The following is a 17,174-nucleotide window of genomic DNA, read 5'->3' on the forward strand; positions in this document are numbered from 1 at the left end:
ATATATATATATATTATGGCAGATGTTCCGAAAGATTATCGAAGAATCGAATGCATCATCAATTCGAGCACCGCGCGCATCTGCACGCATACACATATACACACACGTCTTAGCTATCGAAAAAAAGTGTTCCGCGTTATCGTTACACTTTGTCAGTAACAACTTCAAAATAAAATGGAATGTGTTGCGTTTTGTATGGTACACAGATAACATAAACGCGTTATATTTTATTATTAGCAATAATATTTACAAGACTTACAAATCACACACCTAGTAAAAAATGACACAATCGTGCCTATTGCAATTCGCTTTCGCCTCACTGTTCTCGCAAAATCGATGTTGTCGATTCGCGACCATTGCCATTTGTCATTCCATATTCTTGAAAAATTTAAGATCCTAAAGCCAGTTCACAATTCCTGGTATAAAGGATCTAGAGATAAGAACCTGTGGTCAAAGATTCTTAGATCTGACGAGCTGGGAAGTTGAACATCTATGTATCAAGGTTCTTTGATGCAAGAATGTGTAAAGAGTTGTAGACTTATAAATCCTTACAAAACCACATTCTAAAATTTCTTTATCGTGAATTCTTAAATGAGAGAAATTGTATTGTAAAGAAAACATATAAAACGTACAAATTTACAATTAAAATTTAAGAATTTTACATTAAGTCCAACTTTTAAAAATTCGTGAATCTAAGAACCTCTATATCCATGACAATATAATCTGTTGATATCCTTTTTCCATCCTAGAAATCTCGATATTCTCATATCCAAGGATCACTAGATAAGAAAGAACTTTAATTGAATCGTCACACATCATGTTAAAACGTCTCAGTGAACAGCTTAATAAATAACGTACGAGCAGCTGCAAGTAATCCGCACTATTTACGTAGAAGTGGTAAACTAATTTACGTTTGTCCCTATGTATATATTCTTCGCAGTCGTCAAACATGTCGATCTGCGTTCAAGTTCGAGAAACACAATAGAAAACAAAAATTAATCCTAGCACTCGGACTTGTCCTCCTCAACCAGCTGCTGGGTATCCTTGCCCGAGTCGATGGGCGTCGGGTCCAGTTCTCTCCTCTTTAGATTCAACTGCGGGGGCTCTTTGTGCTGCATACTCGAAGGTTTCATCTCTGCCGGTGCTTCGTACATGTTACCAACGCTGGTACCGTTTGTCGTACCGCTCTCCATATTCACCGCGTCATACATCGGATTGCTGAAATCTCGGTTCTTATTGGCAACATCATTCAGATTATACTCTACATCGAGAGGTTCCTGTAAGCATAAAACAACGCGAATGTTAACGCTTAGAACAAATGTTTCAATGTGAGAAAAATTTATTGATATATTCTACTGATATGTGTGATTCGTCTTTCTAAAACAAAGAAGAGCAAAGAGCTTACCATCCTTTCATGAGCAGCTTCGCCAAACTCTACATTACTGCCTTGGCGGAAGGAAACACTCTGAGCGCCCGTGAGACTGCCGAGACCACCAGGTTTGCCGCTAGAAATAATAATCAAGTTTTATAAAAGAAATAAAATTGCGTTATTGTATTTAAGACTATTACGCTTACAATGGTCGCTTCTTGAGAACCATGAAGATCGCGGCAGCACAGAACAATACCAGCAGGCATACGACTATGGGAATGACTATAGCAGCAGTGGATCCACCTGCTCTGGCGGCGACCGCCGCCATCTCACAAAATTCACCATGGAATTCCTCGCGGCAATCGCAAGCCAACTTATCATCCTCCTCCTGACATCGTCCGCCGTTCTGGCAACGACATATTCTGGGCGCTGGCAGAGGTCTCTCATTGGTGGCGTCGCAATGCCTCTCATTGTTATCCCTCAGCAGATGTTGAAGAGGATCAATGTTGTCCGAGCAGAGACAGCGATGGCCGCCCGGAATCGTTACGCAGAGATGACTACACTGGTCGTTGTGGCAAGGATCTCTCAGGCTGGTATTGTACCTCAGCTGATGATAGACTTTGAGACCACCGGGACTAGGAAGATTCTTGATGATAGTATGCGGAACTCCCCTGCCGAATTTATCTTGCCGAACGAGCTCGCCCGTCTGCTTGGTGACCCAATAAAGATTATTCTCGAAAACGTCCAACGCCACCGGGTGCCTAAGCGGTATTCCGACCCGTAGAACAATTCTTCTGTTGGTACCGGCCAAGTTGATCGCCTCGATAATATCCAGCTTGATGTCGGACCAATAAAGCGTGTGTTCCATAGCGTAATCGATAGTAAGAGCCGAAGGACTGGCGATTCGTTCGGCCACGAGCAATTTGCGTCTATCGCCATCCATCCACGCTATTTCGATCTTTGGTTGATTACCCGCGTCAGCCCACACAAGTTCACCTCGCTCTGGATCCACGACCACCGATGTCGGTTGCTCGAGATTCATTGTGACTATACTACGCCGATATCTGCCATCCGATTTGGACATCATGATCCGACCGTGAGGAGGAGCGACTGTTTGATCGACCTCGCTCCAGTACAGATTGCCAGAGATCCAATCCACTGCTAAACTTGTCGGCTTAGAATCAACTGTAAAAATTAATATTATTAGCGAATATGGCTGACAATGCTCGCGAATAATATAAATGTGTTTTGCAAATTAAAATATCGTATTAATCATTCCGTAGAGAAAGAAAGAGAGAGAAAGAAATTTTTATAAACTATATATATATAGTTTATAAATATCTCTACGATTGTAAAAAATTTTAAGAACTTTGATTTACAAAGATGCAAATCTTTAAGAATATTTAAATGTTCGAAGATTTAAAGTAAAAAATTTAAAAATTAATGACATCGATAAGAATCGAAATACTTCGAAAAAACTTAAGAAAATAAATTAAATTTGTAAGAAACTGAGATCAAATATCTTAACATTTAACAAACGATAACTAATCAACATCTAGAGAATTGAATAATACATACTCTTCATATTGAGATCCTGCGCGTGTCCAATCTTGGCCTGGCCTTCTTTGGCATTTACCATATAAGATCGCTTAATGGTATTGTCGTATGAATCAATCCAGAAAATGTATTCCGTCTTGGGATCGAAATCGACGGCTTGCACTCTCTTCTCGTTATCTATCACATCCATCTCTTCTCTGGTATGCAAATCGTAGGCCCTGAGTTCGGGTCCGTTGGCGAACAGCACGACAATGTTATCGTCTTCGGCGCGACACACACCGCTATATCTATCTGACAGTTGGAAACCTTGCCGGCAAGAGCAGGCATACGAGCCATTCAAATTGGTACAGATGTGAGAACACTGATGTTGATCGGTCTGACACTCGTCAATGTCCATGCAGTGTTTTCTACTATCAGGTGAAATTATGTAACCAGGATAGCAGGCGCAGATGTAGCCGCCGTTCGTAATGTTGTGGCATTCGTGCGCGCAACCGCCACGATCGTTTGCCGAACAGTGATGAGTATGATCTGAAAACGCGAAAAAGCAAATAATAAAAGAAATAATTTATGATGATCGATAGGACGTGATCGAGTAGAAGAATATATAAGCAAATAGAACTCACGGCATCCCAATTCGTCTGACAAATCGCCGCAATCGTCCGCAAGATCGCAGAGTCTTATACGATCGATGCATTTCTTATTCGCGCAGGTGTATTCTGAGATCGAGTCGCACGGACGAGTCTGTTTCATACACATCGTCATGTTGTTCTCGTCTGACCCGTCGCCACAATTGTCGATTCCGTCGCATAACTGGTACCTGGCAATACACTTGTGGTTGGCACATTGGAATCGTCTGTGCGTGTCACACTCGAAATTCGCTGCACAAACGTAATACAGAGCATTAACTTCCTACTCCTATTACATAAAAAACTTATTAGTAATAAACTTACCACACATAGTTGGATTTTCGTCGGAATTATCACCGCAATCGTCAGTGCCATCGCAGATGTCGGTGAGCGAGACGCAGAGATTGTTGTTACATTCGAATCGGGATTGCGGACAATATTTTCCTCCGGGATATCTAGGCGGGCAACCGAGTTCATCGCTCATATCGCGGCAATCTCGTGCTCCATCGCAACGAAGATACGGTGCGATGCAATGACCGCTTTTACATTGGAAGCTCTCGCTCTGCGAGATGAGAAATACAAGTAGTAATGTAAAAGAAATATATATTGCATCGTGATGCTATAACAAAATCGAGAATCGGTTCATCGTTCCGTTTACGTACCTTGCACACCCATCGATGACATTCCTCCTCATCGCTGTTGTCGCCGCAGTCGTCTTCGGCGTCGCATCTCCATCTGGACGCGATGCACTTGCCGTTTCTACATTTAAACTCAGATTCGGAGCACTCGCGGTACCTATCTTTGCACATCATGTCCGCCTCGTCGCTGCCGTCCCCGCAATCGTCTGCGAAATCGCAGAGCCACTGTTTCGGCACGCACCGATTATTGGCGCACTTGAAGTCCATTTTGAGATCGCACTTTGGACAGTTCTCCGGACGCTCGTCGGAACCATCGCGGCAGTCATCCTTGCCGTCGCAGAACAACCACTTTGGAATGCATCGGTAGTTTGCATGTCCCGGGCAACGCTGCCATCCGGTCGTGCAATTCTTTTGACGGCACAGGTACGCTGGTTCGTCGCTATCATCTCCGCAGTCATTGTCAGAATCACACATCCATAGCTTGGGAATACACTTACCATTCTTGCAACTGAACTCGGTGCTCGGGTCGCAGGTACGATTATCTGAAGGAGAATATAGTTGGTGTGAATTAAAATAAAAGCGAAAATAGATTAGATTACTCAGAATTCGCACATTTTACCTAAATCGCGAATACTACAAGCTACTTTACTCACGACAAATAGCAGGATCCTCGTCGCTGCCATCTTTACAGTCAGCGTCTCCATCGCATTTCCACGAATCGTGTATGCAGCGACCGTTGGACTTGCACTTGAACTCGAGTTCTCCACATTCAAGTGCACACTTAGCTTCGTCGCTCTTATCTCCGCAGTCGTCGACTCCGTCGCAGATCGTCACGCTCGGCGTACAATTTTTATTTGCGCATTGGAATACGCTCGGTCGACAGTTTCTCGGCGGACAACTCATCGACTCGTCGGAACCGTCTTTGCAATCCTTCTCTCCGTCGCATCTATCATATAATTTTTATCGTGTGATCCTCTCCTAAACTCTTTAAAAAATATCACGACTTAAATATATTTTAATATCTCACCTCCAATACCAAGGAATGCACTTCTCATCGGGTGGTCCGCAACGATGCTGGCCTGCGGTGCAGTTCGCTATACATGTCTTGTTGTCCTTATTCTTATCCAGGATGAATTGATTCGGACACTTGCATTTGTAGGAGGTGACACCAGGCTGACCATATCCTTCGAGCAAGTACGAGCTGGCGGGTGGTGCGATAAGACAGAGATGCGAGCAACCGCCGTTGTTCTCCGCGCAAGGATTATTGTAGGGCAACTGTCGAAGCGGGTGATAGGCATGTATATCGTAGGGCCGATGTGTAGTGTTGCGCAGCACTTGTAAACGAGCGCCAGAGAACTTTTCTGCTCTGCTAATCGCTTTTAAATTCCAATCGGTCCAGTAAATGAAGTCGTCGAACACGGTGATGGCAAACACGTGCGGCACCGAAGAGCCAGACAGAACGATCCGTCGATTGTGGCCCTCGAGATCAGCAAAGGCGATGTAATCCAAATGTGCATCCGCCCAGAAAATGCGATCGGTGAAGTAATCGATCGTCAACGCATTCGGCCAAGCAATGTTATCCTCCCATGTCAGAATTCGAGTAAAGTTGCTACCGTCCATGCCCATTTTACCAATATATGCCTGAAATTTAAGACATGATTATTACATAAAAGTTTCCTTTACGAAAAAGTTGAAGCGTTTAATATTATATCCAACCTGAAGATGCCAGGACGTAAAGTACAAATATCCAGTACCAGGGTGAATCGCAATCGCGCGCGGATCCGCTATCCCAGAATGTAAAGTTTTTCTGTTGGTGCCGTCGAGTTCGGCAACATCTAGATGTTTCGCGTGACGATCCAACCAATATAATTTTCTACCAATCCAATCGATAGCGATTCCTTCCAGACCCAAACTATCATGACGGATGATGGGTTCTCTTTCGCCGCCGTTCACCGGTGCTCTAAATAAAAAAGCGTATTTATTTTTATGAAAAGACAGCAAATACTTATCTTCAGGTTCGACTCTGCTAGTTGTTAAGTTAGCTCTCTATTTGAGAATAATTTTCTAATAAATGAATTTATTCTGATAAGTGAATTATTTAATATTAATTAAATTGCTTATACGAGAATAAATTCATCAGTAAACACGTCTATCTTCGTGCACTATAATATTAAACAACAAAAGCACACTGACGTACTTGTATATCGTCTTCGCGGTAACATCGCAGAAATACAACATCTGCTGGGCGTAATCAGCGTCCAGTGCCACGACGTTAACCAGATCCTGATGCATCAGACTATAGTTGGACGCGTCAATCGACATGTTTCTGACGTAATATTTATTCGTGAATACGATCCATGGTTGAATGTTGTCTCTGCGCTTGCACGTATGCTCGTCGGCTTCTCTTTCGTACCATCGCTCGTTGCATTTGCAGTAATATCCGCCGGGCGTGTTCTCACATTGTTGACTGCACACTTGAGGCGTTTCGATGCACTCGTCGATGTCGTCGCAGGCCTTGCCATCGGCCAACAATTTATAGCCGGGATTACACTCGCAGTAAAAGCTGGTCGGTGTGTCGACACACTTATGTCCGCACTGATTCATCTCGATACGAGCGCACTCATCCACGTAGCAGTGCAGCGGCTCATCACTCTCGTCGGCACAATCCGGTTCCTTATTGCATACCAGTTGCGAATCGATGCAATTACCGTTTGCGCACATGAAATCCTTTGGATTCGGACACGTTGTGTTCTTTGCTCTAGATGCTAAAAGGTAAACAATAGTCACTTTTATCAATCATATTTCAATTGTTGCCATGTCAAGAAGAAAATTGAGAGAATATGTTCATTTAAAATATTTGAGTTTACCTAAAATTAAAAATTTTTATTTTTTTCTGACGTGCGTATTAATTCGAAGAATTGATCATAATTCTCTCTCTTTTTTGTATGTTTTATGATACGTTAATATTACAAACTATACTTACGACATTCTACTTCGTCCGAATGATCGCCACAATCATCCTGGCCGTCGCAACGGAATTGCTTGCGTATACATTTGAAGTTCTGACAAGTGAACTCTTGGCTATTACAGGGTTTGTACTTGCAAGACTTGCCCTCGTCGCTGCCGTCGCCGCAATCATTATCATGATCGCATAACCAGTTACGATTCAGACATCGCCCGTTATCGCAGGTGAATTGATTCTCGGCGCAAGGAGTTGGCGGCGGGCAATGGAGCAAAGTCACGTTCTCATCAGCCCCGTCAACGCAATCCGGATCTCCATCGCACAGCCATTTTTTTGGGATGCATTGGGCGCGATTCCACATTTTGTTCGCGGTGCAAGTGAACTCCGTTTCTTCGTCGCATTTTCTGTCGTCTGAAAATTAAATTAATCACAACATAATAAAGAACACAACAAAAAATAATTTATGCTTATAACAATGCGAAAGATTGAATTGTTATAAATAAAATTAAGTCTTGAATAAATGAATCAATCAATTAATCAATCAACGAAAAGAGAGAGAGAGAGAGAGATTGCAAATCGTAAAACTTACTGCATTGATGACGCTCATCTTCATCGGAGTTATCCAGACAATCGTTGTCTCCATCGCAGATGTAAATTCTAGGAATACAGTTGCCGTTATCACAAGTGAACAAATCGCCGAAACATGTTCTACCCTCGGATTGGCAGTAACCAGGAGGCTCGTCGCTTCCGTCCAAACAATCATCATCTCCGTCGCAATACCAAGTGGCTGGGATGCACCTATATATAACGAACGATACGTTTTCTATATTAAGACCTCTTAAAACGCGATCTATAATCCGCCAAAAAATTCAATACAAAATTCTATTTATAATTTTACACGTTACATGTTTTAATATATATTTTAATTTGTATGTATCTTACATGTTCAAATATTTTCTATATTTTACACATGATATATAAAATTTATAAATAAAATTTATTGCCAATTATAAATTGTCTAAAGCAAACTTTATTATAATTTTTCACATATTTTTTAAAAATATATCTAGTTATTAAAATTATCGATTAATCAAATGCAAAACATTACCTGTGATTAGGACATCGGAAGCTGTTCTGGGGGCAAGTTCTCTGGGCGCAATGAATCGGATTCTCATCGCTATTGTCACCGCAATCGTTATCGCCGTCGCACAGCCAGTAAGGCTCCACGCAGATGTTTGTCTTTTCGCATTTGAGATGATTTAACGGGCATGTAGTATTGCGAGGACAGCGCTCGTGTGTCTCATCGGAAGTGAAATTGTCCTTGCAATCGTTGATGCCGTTGCACACCTGAGATTGTGGTATGCATCGAAAATTGGCACAGGTGAATTCGCCCGCTGCGCAGGGTGGGTAGACGCATCCCTCCTCGTCGCTACCGTCCCGGCAGTCATTTTCGTGATCGCACTTCCACGTTTTGAAGATGCATCGGCCGTTGTTGCAGCGGAATTCATTTGGACTGCATGAATGATAAGCTAAAACATGCAAATTCACAAATTGTCTTTCAATAAACTGCATCTCCAGAAAATATTCGCATTAAATTTCTGTCATACTCACAGCAGTATCTGGTGCTCTCGTCGGAGCCGTCGCCGCAATCGTCGTCGCCGTCGCATGCCCACATTCTGGAGATGCATCTACCGTTTCTACAAGCAAACTTACTGGCGTCGCAGGTAACGTTCTTTGGCACACACATTCTATCTTCGTTCACAAGCCTGCTGTTATCGTCGCACTTGCACTCCGCGGAGCGGTTGTAGCCCGGATGGCAGGACTGATCACAACCGCCCTTATTAATGTTGCAAGGATTAACGGTGCATTGCTGCCTGGTCGGAGAAAAAATGTGAAGGTCACGCGGGGAGTCCTCCAACCGCTTTACCAGCTCAATTTTGTCGGCTCCCGTGTATTTCTCCGCTCGATAGACTCCGCGAAGCTGGAGATCCGTCCAATAGATGTGTTCCCTGAAGACAGTAATAGCGAAGGGATATATGGTAGCGCTGATAAGAATTTTCCTGTTGTTGCCTTCGAGATCGGACCGCTCGATCTTCTCACGCACGGCATCGGTCCAATATAGCATCCGATCATCATAATCGATCGCCAGACCACTGGGTTGCGAAAGATCCTTATCAATGATGGCGCGTTTCAGCGATCCCGCCATAGTAGCCTTGAAAATCTTCCCGGATGTCCCGAAACGACCCCAATCCGTGAAGTAGAGAGAACCGTTGCACGGGTCGACGACGATGGCGCGTGGCCGATCCACGCGTGCAATCATCACCAAATTAGACCCGTCAAGATCCATCGCGTAGATGCTATTGTTGGAAGAATCCGTCCAGTATACTTTCTTCTGAGTCCAGTCATACGAGATGCCTTCAGGGTTAATTCCTTTGCTGATTAATGTGTGCAAATCGGAGGAAGATGGTCGATCCGAAGATATCCACGCGATCTTCGCCCAAGGACGGATCTGAGTGAACAGTAGTTTTTTATCTTCGTAGTCAAAGTCCACTCCGACTACATTTGTCAAATTTCCAACAGGCATAAAAGGCATATTGGTATTGTGCGGATCGATATTGATAGAGCGAATCTCAGTTCGCGTAGCAAATATCAAATATTCTTCGACATTTTCGCAAGTGCTATTATCGACAGGCGAGAGTTTACCCACTGCGCAGTCGCAAGTAAATGATATGGGATTGTCCTTCGGGAAAGCGAAGCATAGTTGAGAGCATCCGCCGTTTGGTACCTGAGATAAAAATTAATTCTGTTAGTTTTTTTAAATAAAAATATAGTTTTAATTTTATTTTAGAGAAGTTTCGCTTCTCTCTAAATAAAAAAATACATGTAAAATTGCAATTTATTTCAATACCAGTGAGCAAGGATTCGTAGGATCCAATGGTTGGCTGCTTTGATCAAAGATAGCGATATCCCTGAGCTTTTGCAGATTCGTCCTAACAGGGATCGGAACCCTGAGTTCGGGTCCGTTGGCGAACAGCACGACAATGTTATCGTCTTCGGCGCGACACACACCGCTATATCTATCTGACAGTTGGAAACCTTGCCGGCAAGAGCAGGCATACGAGCCATTCAAATTGGTACAGATGTGAGAACACTGATGTTGATCGGTCTGACACTCGTCAATGTCCATGCAGTGTTTTCTACTATCAGGTGAAATTATGTAACCAGGATAGCAGGCGCAGATGTAGCCGCCGTTCGTAATGTTGTGGCATTCGTGCGCGCAACCGCCACGATCGTTTGCCGAACAGTGATGAGTATGATCTGAAAACGCGAAAAAGCAAATAATAAAAGAAATAATTTATGATGATCGATAGGACGTGATCGAGTAGAAGAATATATAAGCAAATAGAACTCACGGCATCCCAATTCGTCTGACAAATCGCCGCAATCGTCCGCAAGATCGCAGAGTCTTATACGATCGATGCATTTCTTATTCGCGCAGGTGTATTCTGAGATCGAGTCGCACGGACGAGTCTGTTTCATACACATCGTCATGTTGTTCTCGTCTGACCCGTCGCCACAATTGTCGATTCCGTCGCATAACTGGTACCTGGCAATACACTTGTGGTTGGCACATTGGAATCGTCTGTGCGTGTCACACTCGAAATTCGCTGCACAAACGTAATACAGAGCATTAACTTCCTACTCCTATTACATAAAAAACTTATTAGTAATAAACTTACCACACATAGTTGGATTTTCGTCGGAATTATCACCGCAATCGTCAGTGCCATCGCAGATGTCGGTGAGCGAGACGCAGAGATTGTTGTTACATTCGAATCGGGATTGCGGACAATATTTTCCTCCGGGATATCTAGGCGGGCAACCGAGTTCATCGCTCATATCGCGGCAATCTCGTGCTCCATCGCAACGAAGATACGGTGCGATGCAATGACCGCTTTTACATTGGAAGCTCTCGCTCTGCGAGATGAGAAATACAAGTAGTAATGTAAAAGAAATATATATTGCATCGTGATGCTATAACAAAATCGAGAATCGGTTCATCGTTCCGTTTACGTACCTTGCACACCCATCGATGACATTCCTCCTCATCGCTGTTGTCGCCGCAGTCGTCTTCGGCGTCGCATCTCCATCTGGACGCGATGCACTTGCCGTTTCTACATTTAAACTCAGATTCGGAGCACTCGCGGTACCTATCTTTGCACATCATGTCCGCCTCGTCGCTGCCGTCCCCGCAATCGTCTGCGAAATCGCAGAGCCACTGTTTCGGCACGCACCGATTATTGGCGCACTTGAAGTCCATTTTGGGATCGCACTTTGGACAGTTCTCCGGACGCTCGTCGGAACCATCGCGGCAGTCATCCTTGCCGTCGCAGAACAACCACTTTGGAATGCATCGGTAGTTTGCATGTCCCGGGCAACGCTGCCATCCGGTCGTGCAATTCTTTTGACGGCACAGGTACGCTGGTTCGTCGCTATCATCTCCGCAGTCATTGTCAGAATCACACATCCATAGCTTGGGAATACACTTACCATTCTTGCAACTGAACTCGGTGCTCGGGTCGCAGGTACGATTATCTGAAGGAGAATATAGTTGGTGTGAATTAAAATAAAAGCGAAAATAGATTAGATTACTCAGAATTCGCACATTTTACCTAAATCGCGAATACTACAAGCTACTTTACTCACGACAAATAGCAGGATCCTCGTCGCTGCCATCTTTACAGTCAGCGTCTCCATCGCATTTCCACGAATCGTGTATGCAGCGACCGTTGGACTTGCACTTGAACTCGAGTTCTCCACATTCAAGTGCACACTTAGCTTCGTCGCTCTTATCTCCGCAGTCGTCGACTCCGTCGCAGATCGTCACGCTCGGCGTACAATTTTTATTTGCGCATTGGAATACGCTCGGTCGACAGTTTCTCGGCGGACAACTCATCGACTCGTCGGAACCGTCTTTGCAATCCTTCTCTCCGTCGCATCTATCATATAATTTTTATCGTGTGATCCTCTCCTAAACTCTTTAAAAAATATCACGACTTAAATATATTTTAATATCTCACCTCCAATACCAAGGAATGCACTTCTCATCGGGTGGTCCGCAACGATGCTGGCCTGCGGTGCAGTTCGCTATACATGTCTTGTTGTCCTTATTCTTATCCAGGATGAATTGATTCGGACACTTGCATTTGTAGGAGGTGACACCAGGCTGACCATATCCTTCGAGCAAGTACGAGCTGGCGGGTGGTGCGATAAGACAGAGATGCGAGCAACCGCCGTTGTTCTCCGCGCAAGGATTATTGTAGGGCAACTGTCGAAGCGGGTGATAGGCATGTATATCGTAGGGCCGATGTGTAGTGTTGCGCAGCACTTGTAAACGAGCGCCAGAGAACTTTTCTGCTCTGCTAATCGCTTTTAAATTCCAATCGGTCCAGTAAATGAAGTCGTCGAACACGGTGATGGCAAACACGTGCGGCACCGAAGAGCCAGACAGAACGATCCGTCGATTGTGGCCCTCGAGATCAGCAAAGGCGATGTAATCCAAATGTGCATCCGCCCAGAAAATGCGATCGGTGAAGTAATCGATCGTCAACGCATTCGGCCAAGCAATGTTATCCTCCCATGTCAGAATTCGAGTAAAGTTGCTACCGTCCATGCCCATTTTACCAATATATGCCTGAAATTTAAGACATGATTATTACATAAAAGTTTCCTTTACGAAAAAGTTGAAGCGTTTAATATTATATCCAACCTGAAGATGCCAGGACGTAAAGTACAAATATCCAGTACCAGGGTGAATCGCAATCGCGCGCGGATCCGCTATCCCAGAATGTAAAGTTTTTCTGTTGGTGCCGTCGAGTTCGGCAACATCTAGATGTTTCGCGTGACGATCCAACCAATATAATTTTCTACCAATCCAATCGATAGCGATTCCTTCCAGACCCAAACTATCATGACGGATGATGGGTTCTCTTTCGCCGCCGTTCACCGGTGCTCTAAATAAAAAAGCGTATTTATTTTTATGAAAAGACAGCAAATACTTATCTTCAGGTTCGACTCTGCTAGTTGTTAAGTTAGCTCTCTATTTGAGAATAATTTTCTAATAAATGAATTTATTCTGATAAGTGAATTATTTAATATTAATTAAATTGCTTATACGAGAATAAATTCATCAGTAAACACGTCTATCTTCGTGCACTATAATATTAAACAACAAAAGCACACTGACGTACTTGTATATCGTCTTCGCGGTAACATCGCAGAAATACAACATCTGCTGGGCGTAATCAGCGTCCAGTGCCACGACGTTAACCAGATCCTGATGCATCAGACTATAGTTGGACGCGTCAATCGACATGTTTCTGACGTAATATTTATTCGTGAATACGATCCATGGTTGAATGTTGTCTCTGCGCTTGCACGTATGCTCGTCGGCTTCTCTTTCGTACCATCGCTCGTTGCATTTGCAGTAATATCCGCCGGGCGTGTTCTCACATTGTTGACTGCACACTTGAGGCGTTTCGATGCACTCGTCGATGTCGTCGCAGGCCTTGCCATCGGCCAACAATTTATAGCCGGGATTACACTCGCAGTAAAAGCTGGTCGGTGTGTCGACACACTTATGTCCGCACTGATTCATCTCGATACGAGCGCACTCATCCACGTAGCAGTGCAGCGGCTCATCACTCTCGTCGGCACAATCCGGTTCCTTATTGCATACCAGTTGCGAATCGATGCAATTACCGTTTGCGCACATGAAATCCTTTGGATTCGGACACGTTGTGTTCTTTGCTCTAGATGCTAAAAGGTAAACAATAGTCACTTTTATCAATCATATTTCAATTGTTGCCATGTCAAGAAGAAAATTGAGAGAATATGTTCATTTAAAATATTTGAGTTTACCTAAAATTAAAAATTTTTATTTTTTTCTGACGTGCGTATTAATTCGAAGAATTGATCATAATTCTCTCTCTTTTTTGTATGTTTTATGATACGTTAATATTACAAACTATACTTACGACATTCTACTTCGTCCGAATGATCGCCACAATCATCCTGGCCGTCGCAACGGAATTGCTTGCGTATACATTTGAAGTTCTGACAAGTGAACTCTTGGCTATTACAGGGTTTATACTTGCAAGACTTGCCCTCGTCGCTGCCGTCGCCGCAATCATTATCATGATCGCATAACCAGTTACGATTCAGACATCGCCCGTTATCGCAGGTGAATTGATTCTCGGCGCAAGGAGTTGGCGGCGGGCAATGGAGCAAAGTCACGTTCTCATCAGCCCCGTCAACGCAATCCGGATCTCCATCGCACAGCCATTTTTTTGGGATGCATTGGGCGCGATTCCACATTTTGTTCGCGGTGCAAGTGAACTCCGTTTCTTCGTCGCATTTTCTGTCGTCTGAAAATTAAATTAATCACAACATAATAAAGAACACAACAAAAAATAATTTATGCTTATAACAATGCGAAAGATTGAATTGTTATAAATAAAATTAAGTCTTGAATAAATGAATCAATCAATTAATCAATCAACGAAAAGAGAGAGAGAGAGAGAGATTGCAAATCGTAAAACTTACTGCATTGATGACGCTCATCTTCATCGGAGTTATCCAGACAATCGTTGTCTCCATCGCAGATGTAAATTCTAGGAATACAGTTGCCGTTATCACAAGTGAACAAATCGCCGAAACATGTTCTACCCTCGGATTGGCAGTAACCAGGAGGCTCGTCGCTTCCGTCCAAACAATCATCATCTCCGTCACAATACCAAGTGGCTGGGATGCACCTATATATAACGAACGATACGTTCTATATTAAGACCTCTTTTAAAACGCGATCTATAATCCGCCAAAAAATTCAATACAAAATTCTATTTATAATTTTACACGTTACATGTTTTAATATATATTTTAATTTGTATGTATTTTACATGTTCAAATATTTTCTATATTTTACACATGATATATAAAATTTATAAATAAAATTTATTGCCAATTATAAATTGTCTAAAGCAAACTTTATTATAATTTTTCACATATTTTTTTAAAATATATCTAGTTATTAAAATTATCGATTAATCAAATGCAAAACATTACCTGTGATTAGGACATCGGAAGCTGTTCTGGGGGCAAGTTCTCTGGGCGCAATGAATCGGATTCTCATCGCTATTGTCACCGCAATCGTTATCGCCGTCGCACAGCCAGTAAGGCTCCACGCAGATGTTTGTCTTTTCGCATTTGAGATGATTTAACGGGCATGTAGTATTGCGAGGACAGCGCTCGTGTGTCTCATCGGAAGTGAAATTGTCCTTGCAATCGTTGATGCCGTTGCACACCTGAGATTGTGGTATGCATCGAAAATTGGCACAGGTGAATTCGCCCGCTGCGCAGGGTGGGTAGACGCATCCCTCCTCGTCGCTACCGTCCCGGCAGTCATTTTCGTGATCGCACTTCCACGTTTTGAAGATGCATCGGCCGTTGTTGCAGCGGAATTCATTTGGACTGCATGAATGATAAGCTAAAACATGCAAATTCACAAATTGTCTTTCAATAAACTGCATCTCCAGAAAATATTCGCATTAAATTTCTGTCATACTCACAGCAGTATCTGGTGCTCTCGTCGGAGCCGTCGCCGCAATCGTCGTCGCCGTCGCATGCCCACATTCTGGAGATGCATCTACCGTTTCTACAAGCAAACTTACTGGCGTCGCAGGTAACGTTCTTTGGCACACACATTCTATCTTCGTTCACAAGCCTGCTGTTATCGTCGCACTTGCACTCCGCGGAGCGGTTGTAGCCCGGATGGCAGGACTGATCACAACCGCCCTTATTAATGTTGCAAGGATTAACGGTGCATTGCTGCCTGGTCGGAGAAAAAATGTGAAGGTCACGCGGGGAGTCCTCCAACCGCTTTACCAGCTCAATTTTGTCGGCTCCCGTGTATTTCTCCGCTCGATAGACTCCGCGAAGCTGGAGATCCGTCCAATAGATGTGTTCCCTGAAGACAGTAATAGCGAAGGGATATATGGTAGCGCTGATAAGAATTTTCCTGTTGTTGCCTTCGAGATCGGACCGCTCGATCTTCTCACGCACGGCATCGGTCCAATATAGCATCCGATCATCATAATCGATCGCCAGACCACTGGGTTGCGAAAGATCCTTATCAATGATGGCGCGTTTCAGCGATCCCGCCATAGTAGCCTTGAAAATCTTCCCGGATGTCCCGAAACGACCCCAATCCGTGAAGTAGAGAGAACCGTTGCACGGGTCGACGACGATGGCGCGTGGCCGATCCACGCGTGCAATCATCACCAAATTAGACCCGTCAAGATCCATCGCGTAGATGCTATTGTTGGAAGAATCCGTCCAGTATACTTTCTTCTGAGTCCAGTCATACGAGATGCCTTCAGGGTTAATTCCTTTGCTGATTAATGTGTGCAAATCGGAGGAAGATGGTCGATCCGAAGATATCCACGCGATCTTCGCCCAAGGACGGATCTGAGTGAACAGTAGTTTTTTATCTTCGTAGTCAAAGTCCACTCCGACTACATTTGTCAAATTTCCAACAGGCATAAAAGGCATATTGGTATTGTGCGGATCGATATTGATAGAGCGAATCTCAGTTCGCGTAGCAAATATCAAATATTCTTCGACATTTTCGCAAGTGCTATTATCGACAGGCGAGAGTTTACCCACTGCGCAGTCGCAAGTAAATGATATGGGATTGTCCTTCGGGAAAGCGAAGCATAGTTGAGAGCATCCGCCGTTTGGTACCTGAGATAAAAATTAATTCTGTTAGTTTTTTTAAATAAAAATATAGTTTTAATTTTATTTTAGAGAAGTTTCGCTTCTCTCTAAATAAAAAAATACATGTAAAATTGCAATTTATTTCAATACCAGTGAGCAAGGATTCGTAGGATCCAATGGTTGGCTGCTTTGATCAAAGATAGCGATATCCCTGAGCTTTTGCAGATTCGTCCTAACAGGGATCGGAA

General features: G+C 43.5%; 1 protein-coding gene across 1 annotated transcript in view; it reads right to left on the minus strand.

The window, feature by feature from the left end:
- Nucleotides 1-13: 13 nt before the first annotated feature.
- LOC115241116 (low-density lipoprotein receptor-related protein 2) overlaps nt 14-17,174 on the minus strand; it is a 49,264-nt gene continuing 32,103 nt past the window's right edge. The window contains exons 17-33 of the mRNA XM_029816680.1: nt 17,077-17,174; nt 15,780-16,953; nt 15,277-15,697; nt 14,758-14,966; nt 14,190-14,579; nt 13,404-13,971; nt 12,923-13,166; nt 12,234-12,847; nt 11,860-12,152; nt 11,231-11,748; nt 10,893-11,130; nt 10,566-10,820; nt 10,160-10,470; nt 2,948-3,143; nt 1,576-2,554; nt 1,406-1,505; nt 14-1,277 (exon numbers count right to left, since the gene is read on the minus strand). Coding sequence (XP_029672540.1) covers nt 1,002-1,277; nt 1,406-1,505; nt 1,576-2,554; nt 2,948-3,143; nt 10,160-10,470; nt 10,566-10,820; nt 10,893-11,130; nt 11,231-11,748; nt 11,860-12,152; nt 12,234-12,847; nt 12,923-13,166; nt 13,404-13,971; nt 14,190-14,579; nt 14,758-14,966; nt 15,277-15,697; nt 15,780-16,953; nt 17,077-17,174 — 6,884 coding nt within the window. The 3' untranslated portion in view covers nt 14-1,001. The remainder of the gene's footprint in view (nt 1,278-1,405; nt 1,506-1,575; nt 2,555-2,947; nt 3,144-10,159; nt 10,471-10,565; nt 10,821-10,892; nt 11,131-11,230; nt 11,749-11,859; nt 12,153-12,233; nt 12,848-12,922; nt 13,167-13,403; nt 13,972-14,189; nt 14,580-14,757; nt 14,967-15,276; nt 15,698-15,779; nt 16,954-17,076) is intronic.

Source organism: Formica exsecta, unplaced genomic scaffold (genome assembly GCF_003651465.1).
Source record: "Formica exsecta isolate Colony F162 unplaced genomic scaffold, ASM365146v1 scaffold120, whole genome shotgun sequence".
NCBI classification, from domain to species: domain Eukaryota; kingdom Metazoa; phylum Arthropoda; class Insecta; order Hymenoptera; family Formicidae; genus Formica; species Formica exsecta.